General features: G+C 48.5%; 3 protein-coding genes across 3 annotated transcripts; 1 reads left to right on the top strand and 2 right to left on the bottom strand.

The window, feature by feature from the left end:
• Positions 1-137: 137 nt before the first annotated feature.
• DFL_003521 (uncharacterized protein) lies at positions 138-3,073 on the bottom strand (the record flags this gene model as incomplete). The annotated part of the gene is made up of 9 exons (XM_067632469.1): positions 138-848; positions 905-1,451; positions 1,506-2,146; positions 2,202-2,554; positions 2,619-2,651; positions 2,730-2,749; positions 2,868-2,877; positions 2,952-2,992; positions 3,057-3,073. The coding sequence occupies 9 exons, from the start codon at positions 3,071-3,073 to the stop codon at positions 138-140; spliced, it is 2,373 nt and encodes a 790-aa protein (XP_067490734.1).
• Positions 3,074-3,559: 486 nt separating this feature from the next.
• On the bottom strand, positions 3,560-7,044 carry DFL_003520 (uncharacterized protein; the record flags this gene model as incomplete). Its single annotated transcript, XM_067632468.1, has 8 exons — positions 3,560-4,855; positions 4,915-5,023; positions 5,086-5,174; positions 5,232-5,572; positions 5,638-6,263; positions 6,343-6,428; positions 6,540-6,632; positions 6,769-7,044. 8 exons carry the CDS (start codon positions 7,042-7,044, stop codon positions 3,560-3,562), a joined length of 2,916 nt encoding a protein of 971 aa, XP_067490733.1.
• A 615-nt stretch (positions 7,045-7,659) lies between these two features.
• DFL_003519 (uncharacterized protein) lies at positions 7,660-9,199 on the top strand (the record flags this gene model as incomplete). The annotated part of the gene is made up of 5 exons (XM_067632466.1): positions 7,660-7,703; positions 7,768-7,870; positions 8,024-8,857; positions 8,947-9,102; positions 9,173-9,199. The coding sequence occupies 5 exons, from the start codon at positions 7,660-7,662 to the stop codon at positions 9,197-9,199; spliced, it is 1,164 nt and encodes a 387-aa protein (XP_067490732.1).
• Positions 9,200-9,606: the final 407 nt, after the last annotated feature.

The following is a 9,606-nucleotide window of genomic DNA, read 5'->3' as shown; positions in this document are numbered from 1 at the left end:
TGTTAAAACAGGCCGTGACGTTGACTGTACAATTATAAGTTCCCAATCTAAATACCATTCTATCCAAATACACCTCCCATATATATGCTGTATCTATCATGTCATATCATATCACAGGGGTTCTAACATAGGTTAACCTAACCTAACCTCATCACAGCTTCGTCCATTTCCTCATCACTAATCTCATACTCCTCCTTCACATTGCCATTCATAGCCTCCCCAACTTGATCAACCTGCATCTTCTCCATCTCCTCCTGTTGAATCCTCACTTTATTCATATGCGCATTCAGGTCCTCCAGACTCCAAGTACTTATCCCCTCTTGATCCTTCTGCGCGAACGGCTGCGCCATCGTCCTTAAAAACTTCTTCGCCGCAGCAACGCTCATATCCACACTAAGATTCATTTCTGAATCCAGTAACGCCTGTGCAATCCATTTGGGCAGCTGGTTCCGTTTCTTGCCAAACCGTTTATCAGCTAACACCATGATTCCGTAGTCGTCTTTACCTCTCAATACACGCCCAAGACACTGTGCGGCATGTCGCATGGCGTCGAAGGACAAAAAGTCGTTTTCTTTAATACGGAAGTTTTCGCGAAGGAATTCAAGACGGGCCTTTAGAATTCGGGACTCGGTGTACTGGAACGGTACACCGATGCAGATGACAGTTCGGCCGTATTGGTGGTCGAAATCGATTCCTTCGGAGACTTTGCCACGGGCGACGCAGAGGAGAACGGCACCGCGGCCGTTACAGCAGGCGGTGCGGTAGGTTTCCAACGCCAGTGATGTTTCTTGACTATCCGGCGTTTCCACCAAGATCAACTTGTATTTCCATACCTCATCGAGAATACCCTAGACATCTAGTTAGTACGAGCAAATACCACTTGTGGATGAGACTGGTAACATACCATTCCCTGCCACATGCTAATAATACTCTCCATGTAAAGATAAGACGGGAAGAAAATAACCAATCCATCTGGCGTAATCTTCGAGAACTCGATCATGAGATTTCCATAATTCCTCACCACGCTGGGGTCATTTCGGATCTCAAATCGGCTACTTATGGTAACTTGGTCGCTACCCCTAGTTACCACCATGGGCAAGAAACTCCGTCTCGCAAGTGTCATAGCATACGACTCCTGTACCACGCAATCAAACTGCAACATCTTGGGATACATTTCCAGCGGCGATATCGTTCCCGAGGTGATGACCACAGACCAAAACCGGTCGAACACCGGCTTTATGGCTATTGATGCATCTAGACACGTGAAGTGGAAGATGGGATTAGGAACTGTAGCTGTTTCCGATTCGAATGGTTCCAATATTAATAAGAACCCTTTCTCGTATGTTGCCACCAGTGTCGCGAATGTCGCTACCTCTTGTAAAGCCTGAAATTCTTCCACGTTGGATAATTCCAGCGTTCGTATCAGCGACGTCAGACGCTCTGCACAAAATCTGCACACTGTTATCAGTCACACAAACTCGCACAACCATGACTTTTGCTCATACCTCAACGGCTTCTTCTCAATGAACGTCAAATCTTTCAAATGCTGTAAGAACGACGGCGGCGTCTCCGATATCACGTGTAGAACTTTCATCCTCGTCTTCAAATATTCCACAAATCTCTTCAGAAACGCCACAAAGTGTTCTGCCCGCCGTATATTCCCCGGAACCGCCTCCTTCAGTAAATCATCCGGCAGTACAGGATTCGCCATGAATGAATCCTCTTCTCGCGCCGTACTCGCGTCCTGTAGCCCTTCCACCAGTTTCGCATATTCTTCCTGGAGTTTATCCGCATCCGTAGACTTCATATCCTCGATCTTTTTCTCCAGACTCGTACACCCTCTTGCCGCTTTCCTCAGCGAGTCTTCGGTTATATCGATACTTAAAGACTCAATGCAGACGTTGTCGATATTGTGTGCCTCGTCAAAGACCACGATGCAATCTTTGGATAGCTCTTTCGATACTCGTTCTGCGATTTTGGGGTCGAGGAGGTAGTGATATGAGTAGATGATGACGTTGCAATATGGCATCATCCTTCTGGCCGTAAAATACGGACACTGCTTCTTTTCCTCGCCATATTTCAGCATCCCATCCAGCGTATAGACACCCGGCGGTATCAGATTGTGCGGTTCTAGCAGATCCAAGTTCTACACCGAGTTAGCATAACCCTTTAAGCCCTGTCGATGTATGATTATAACCCACATCATGGTATATGCATGACTCCACATCCTCGCCCCTCTCCTTCTTTTCCTTCACAAACCCCGCCGTTAAACTCCTGCACCGCGCATCAACCACATTCCCTTTCTTCTCCCGCTTAACACTGGGGTGCAAGCATAAGTTCTTTCTACTTGTCAATCCTAAACCGCGGAAATCTTCGACATGGCCTAGTTCATTCGCACGGTACTCCATCAGCGCCTTTAACTCGTAAAGCGCCTTTTCGATCTCAGACATTGTACGGGAGCAGTAGATGAGCTTTCGGTGTTCGGGATAGTGCTGTTGGTAGGCGACGATAAGAGAGAGGAGAGAAACGGTCTTGCCGGTGCCTGAAGGCATTTCTACATGATAGTTTAGCGTCCTGCCGTCGTAATAAAAACCAATAAGAAATGAAATAGATCATACCCAGCACACAGTGACCACCAGCATCAAGTGTTCCTACACAAATAACCCCCACCACGATCAGAAAAGGATTCCCTCCTCACCAAAAACCAAAATTATCAACCAACTACTGACTCTTCAAATCACACATATACCTATTCTCCCCGACCCATCATAAATATATTAAAGGGCCTTTCGTAAGCCACTCCGTTCCGGCGAGAATCTTCATAACATGTTCGTTTTTTTTGGAGGGTAAAAAAGTTTAATACTGACTGGAATTGTTCTATGAACCTCAACGGTTAGCCAATTCCTGCTGCCCCCTCATCTCGTTTTTTGGGCGAAATGAAGAAGGCTCACCAGGGTATATCCGTGGATACGGAAAGATGACAGGTAGGTCACTGCGGTAAATAGTAATTAGCGGTTTGCCCGTCCCATAGAGTGGAGGTAAAGGTGACGACGTACTCTATTTGGAATCGCATGGTGGAGATTAAGCAGCGCGTGGTGAATTGCGATGCGATGGTGGGTGTTTATAGATTTTGAAGGTGCATGAAGTCGCGACGTTGAGCTTTAGTTAAGCTACACGCGACAGGATTTAGATAATTTGGCGACGGTCAACACATCATGCGTCTATGACGCCGACGGGATCTAATAGGTCAGACAGTCGGCCCGAAAGCCTAATAAGCCATTTCTTGCTCTTATTCTTCTCCCTCTTTGGTAAACTAACATGCTAACAGGACGACTAATGTATAAAAAGGCTAACAGGTATAACCACAACTCTCTTGCTTTTAAGGAAATGAAAATGCTACCAGGATAAAATGTACAGGGTGTAGAATAAGACACTAAGGAAAACCCAGACGCAAAGAAAAGTCGACAGTTACAAAGGGAAAAGAAGCAAAAGAGTGAATCGAAGAAAAGAAACAATGTAAACGTCAAGTCAGTAGGTAATTAGGTATTAAGAAGAATATCTAGGCGGCAACATATTTGCCGCTCACAAGCTTCCTTACGGTGTGCACTTCCTTCCACTCGCCCTTCGGCTCAGCATTATCTTCCATATCGTCTGCGAACGGATCCTTTTCGGCTTCGGTGGGCGCTTTCAAAACTTCAATTCCAACCCCACTGCCCGCATTCTTGATGTCGTCACTTCCAAAGATTTCCCACCGAACCTCAACGGGAGTAGGCTTCGCCAGGCCCTCCGTGTAAATTCGGGCTATCAGCTTTCCGCCGACCTCGTCCGCAAGTTTTACCTCGGGGATTCTCCACGCTATTCTCGATCTATCCTTGAAGAATGTAGCCGCCGGCTTGGACTGGCACGAGGTAGCCTGGGCGCCCTCGATTCCCGTCACGATCACCAAGTTTCGTAGAGTTGGCGACGAGAACAGGCTATCGGAGAGTTTTTGGTTGAAGGATGGGTTCGGCTTGTAGCTGAGAATCAGTGATGCCTGATGGTTCTCCATTTTCCAAGCCGGAGTGAAAATGATTGGTGGACATGATTGCATCGACTTCTCATCCATCTTCAACTGGTATCGGAACGAAACCGCTGTCCCTCTAAGATTCACCAGCGATATCGAATACTCTCCAGGCTTTGAACTAGGAGAAATATGCGACTGATTTAGCGATATCTTATCCATCATTCCATATTGGTCGAATCTCATCGACTCGTTCGTCTGCACAGGTGCACCTTCGACAGGGTTGTAAGCCAAAGCGATTTCGCCAATAACCGTAACCTTGGATGTTTGCCCTGCTTCGAAGTGAGCACTAACATGCTCAATCAACGACGCAGAAAGTCCAGGTTCATGCAAAGAAGGATGTTTGATGATTGCCTGAGCTCCTTGAGAAGCAGCGGATAGCCCTGATGTTATGGATTGGGTGTCTGACCCTGCATCGGACGCCAACGTAGACTGCCTGACCATTTTCAAGGGTGTGAAAGGAGATGCAAGTGGATGATTAAGGGTTGAGGACGTCAGGGGTGTCGCCAGCGGTGTCGATGTCGTAGGAATGGTGGTGTCGATTGCTGTAGGGGTAAATGATGGAGTTGGTTGTGCGACTGATGGAGAGGTCTCGCTGTTCCCTGTCAGAGAAGGCGAGATGGTTTCAATAGCTTCGGGTGATTTGGCTGTTCCGTTAGTTTCGGCAGGAGGGGCAGCGGGGGTATTCGTGGTAACCGTGGCAATCGCAGTAACAGGTGGTGCATCTGGCACACCCGTATATATAGTATTCCTGACGTCTCTACGGCCGCGATTACGCTTAGATACAGTTTGTTGCTACTTCATCGTTAGTTTTCTAGATTCCCAGGGTGCGGGGTGTGAAGGACCGCGCTTACTGCTCGGAGGGTAGTAGCCACTTTGGACATCGCATCTGCAGCTTCGGCCTCTTCTTCAGGAATAACATCGTTTCTGATCTCAAGCTTGAACGTTGGCGCCTGTTCGGGCCTAGAATATTGTATGTTATTAGCTCCATACGTTCAGTTTTATGGGTGAGAGATATGGCATACTCAGCGTGCATCTCAATGTCCGGAATTTCGTCAACCAGACTCTTTTGAGGTGGTGGAACGCTGTACCCTTCAGCATCCTTGGTGATTTGCTAGGAAGGCGGTCTTGTTAGATGGTTTCGGGTCTCGGAAATCAACATATTGCGTACCTGGTTGGTTGATGATTGTGTCGGCGTCGTCGGATCAGCCGAACCTGGGGATGCTGGAGATGGGGCTATCGGACTGACTGGGGAAGCCGATGTATCCAGTCGTTCCGGTTGTTCGCGGGTTGCGGGGCCAGCTTCAGCAATAGCAGAAACGGAGAGGTTATGAGCGGAAGCACTGGGTGAATGGGAACCGAAGCCAGAAGCCTTGCTGAAGCTGCCAAGACGATCGTTGGAAGTTCGATGTTCAACTGGCGACTGGCTCTGGTACGGGAACATGGAGCTGTTCCGACGACCCTTGAGAACGGTACCTAGCCTTCGCAAACCACCACCTAAACCATGGCTGGCTGTCATTCCCCCCAGCTGTGTCAGCATATGGTTCGGTCCGGCCGGATAGAACTCGAAATCTTACCTTTCTCCGCCGAACCAGAGGACTGAACACTAATCGAGTCGTCTGTTACGATAGATGGGGTCTGTATGGCCGGAGGAGCCCGCTGGCTAGGTGGCCTGCTTCCGATGCTTGCCGACGATTTGTTACCGCACACACGGTGAGCAAATGCCTTGATTTCGTCCATGGTGTTCACATCGAGTAGGGATTGAACCGTAGCTTCCATCAGGGCCTTGTGGTGGTCCATCTGGTCGAGTTCCAATGTTTGCATCCGAGTGAGGGATTCTCTGAGCTGGGTGATTCGTGCCTCGTCTACAGCCTGGAACTGCTCGAAAATGAACGGCGACTGGCTCTCCCAGTTCGTCAGGGCTTCCTTCAGACCTGCAGTAGCTTCTGCAACCTTGGACGGTTCTGCCCGCTTGCCCTTCTTCTTAAGCTTCTCGACCTTGTCTTCGTTGGTATCGATGGATTTGGCCAAGCCGTTGAGATTTCCTTCCATTGTCCTCAAGCTGGCCCATTCCTTGTTGCTTGTGGAGAACTCCCGGATTGGGCGCTCGACCTCCAGCTCCAGCTTCTGGCAGTAAACATGGTGGGAGTGCGCCAGGGTGTTTGTCGAACTAACGATTCGCTGCCATGGTGCCTGGAAGAGACTATGATAGTAGTCATCCGTCAGTGGGTTTATGTCTTTGACGTATACAATATCAGTTGATTGGCGGAGGATGTAAGTACCCTAGCTCCGAAGCCTCGCTGGGATTGGGACGCCTGCACAGTTTCTGAAGACCCTGAACGTAGGCCTCCTCTACTTTCCGTCGCTCCTAAGAGACCCCCCACTAAAGCATCAGCGATCGAGTATTCTTCTTGTCCTTTGTAGTTGTTGCCAGTGGGGATGCGGGTGGTGGTGTGCAGTGGGAAACTGGGTGTCTTACGGCAAGCCAGTCGGCGATTTCGGTGTTGAGAACGTGGACCCGCTGCAATCGGTCACGGAGGGCATTGAGCGACGCGTGGTGCGAGATGGTTGTCTGTTGTCATGTCAAGTCAGATCACACTCGAGCCAGTTTTTGCTAACTGTTCAGTTTCATGGGGAGATTGAGGTCGAGATGAATATCCAGGCTGGAGAAGATACGAGGGAAAGGGAAGACGACCGCACAAACTTACAGGAATGGTGGGATAGTCGGTGCGCTCCATGTTCTGGCTGTCCTGCTGATATCTCTGATTCCGATCCTGGCCCTCCTTGATGATGTCGAGATTAATGGAGGTGACAGACCGCTGAAGTGGGAGATGCAAGCTGGAGAAGGATTTCCAGAAGACGGATGAGAGCGAATTGGAGTTAGCAGGACCAGAATGGCGGCCGGTTCCAGTTGGGGGGTAAATGTGGAAACGGCTGCTTGGAATGGCTAAAGAGGGTTGGCTGTTGTTCCTGGCTGGGCACATGCCGAGCAATTCTTACATAACCCGGCCTCCGCTAATTATATTCTAAGCTAAGACTGATTCTATTTTATATAAATATTAGGTATACAGATTAAAGGCTTATCGATGTTTCTATAACCATCAGAGATGGGATTCTTCATTCTCTATATATCAATAAAGAAGTATACATCTGATGGCGTGAAGTGCATCCGGAGAATGTAAAATGGCATGAAGTCCTGCGCTGGCGATGCCCCCCGCCAGCTGCCAGGCTGCATGCAGACCCGTACATACGTACAGCTGGCACAACATCTTCTCAGAACAGAACGGAATAGAGCAGAAATACTTGTCAGATCAGATCTGGTTGCTTCATTAGTTCGGCCAGCCAGTCTGCATGGGTATGCATGACACACCTTTTTTTTTTTTTTTTTTTTAATCGCTGCCAGAGGCTTCTTTCAAACTGGCATCGATATCCCAGGGACACGATTCCCACTCCACATCTCACCTATCTCTGCTTCAGGTACTTGCGCGACGTTACTACTGATAACTAAGAAGTAAACGTATTAAGTACGAAAGTACAGATACTTCAAGACTGCAGCAAGGGCGCTGCACTGACCAGGTTAGGTCGACGTCACCGGCGGCATGGTTGTTAGCATTTCTGCCCGTTTTCAGGCCACCCAGCGGCTGTATGCTCGCGGTCCCAATTCCGCACTCTGCGCCATCCGAACCGAACTGACCTGCATGAAACAGGTCGGCAAAGATTGAACATTCTAATATCAACATCTCTCCCGCCGATGCTCTCGTTCTTGCCAAAGCCATCGAAAAAGACTTTGCAAAACTCGCAACTTCCGAGGTATCATTTTTTCTTTCCTTCTTTGTATCCACGTATTCTCATATTAATATTATCATGATTATTATCATCCAATTTTACTCAATTGGGAATCCCAGTATTTGGAAGTATTATAAACATAGAAGCCTGAAGGTTGCATGCTGACTTCTACGGCAGGATCATTACAATTCGCTAGTTGCTGCCTTCGAGCCAGAGGGACCTCGAAACGATGCTCCACAAGATCTGCCAGCCGCAAAGGGCAACTCTGCACCCAACCCTCCTCAATTGGAGGCCGCTGAGGAGGAATTAACCCGCATTTCCTTTGGCAGATACCGTAACTGTAAAGAACACTCAATTGGTGGTTCATCAACAATCTTCAAGTCAAGGGATCCTGTCACCAAAGAACTTGTCGCCTTGAAAGTGAACTCTACATGGGTCCAACCCCACGATGCCTACCGAGAATCCCGACTTTTGAAGCGTCTCGGGGGAGACGAAACTCATATTCTGACATTGTTGGAGACGGAGACCCTTCGCGGCGAGTTCATCCTGGTTCTCCCTTATTATCCGTTGACCCTAGCAGATGTCATGGAGAAGGGGAAATCGAGCCACCTACCCCGGATCTTCAAACAAGTTGCGAAGGCGCTATCTTTCGTCCATGCCAATGGCGTGATTCACCGAGATATTAAACCTGGAAATATCTTGTTGAAATCCGAAGAAGGTCCAACATATCTTTGTGATTTTGGAACCGCCTGGGCGGTGAATGACCACCATCCGGATGAGACAGCGGATAACAAAGTAATTGAAATTGGGACGACCTGCTATAGGGCCCCAGAAACGTTATTTGGTTATCGAGAATACGGCACAGAAGTCGATATCTGGGCATTCGGCTGTGTTATCGCAGAGGCCGAAAACGGCGCTCCATTATTCGAACCTGGAGAGCTGGGAACCGACTTGAGGCTCATTCTTTCCATTTTCCAATCGCTGGGCACGCCGACCCTGAACACATGGCCTGTACGTATCTACATCCCCCTTACCTAACTAATCAGGGGAATACGATCCTAATTCGGGCTAAAAATACATTACTGATATTTTTTGTTCAGGAGGCAAACCGTTTTCCAGATTTTAGCAAGATGGTTTTCAATGAGTTCCCCCCTCAGCCATGGCAGACGCTCCTTCCAACTGCCAGCCCTGAAGCGCGGGATCTAATCAAAAACATGGTCACTTACAGCCAGAAAAAAAGACTTTCAGCCGACGAGGTATTTCATGCAAACACCACTTCTCGCGTACATTTCTCTGGGGCCCACTGCTGACCTTGGAACGCAACAGATTCTGAAACACCCTTATTTGACGTGAAAGGCTTATCTATTGTCTATATACATATCCTAACGCTCTCTCTCTAGATCTCTTAGCGACTTAGGGAGAGGTGGATCGTTGTATTAACATTTCTCTCCGAAATTATCGTGGCGTGGACATGGCTTGCGTTGCCAGGTTGTTTGTGGTAGAGACCTTCTCGAAGACCGCGGCTTACTGCATAATAAGACAGAAATAGAACCACTGACAGTTGACATGTCTCTCCCATCCGCGTGCCTGTGCTTGAAATTCATCTGAACACTAGCAATGAAGCCCAGCCCCTGAGAGGTCCCTGAGAGTCCCTCATTGAGAGAGTAACCGCTGCCAAAACTATCATCTGTCCATGGCGGCATGCCCCGTCGATTTAAAATACGACTTGCCGTCGTTCGCTCCATCTCAAAGCAAAACAG

This window comes from Arthrobotrys flagrans (assembly GCF_004000055.1).
Source record: "Arthrobotrys flagrans strain CBS H-5679 chromosome Unknown unitig_0, whole genome shotgun sequence".
In the NCBI taxonomy this organism is placed as follows: domain Eukaryota; kingdom Fungi; phylum Ascomycota; class Orbiliomycetes; order Orbiliales; family Orbiliaceae; genus Arthrobotrys; species Arthrobotrys flagrans.
Note: the sequence above shows the minus strand (reverse complement) of the source record. Positions and strands in the feature narration are given on the sequence as shown.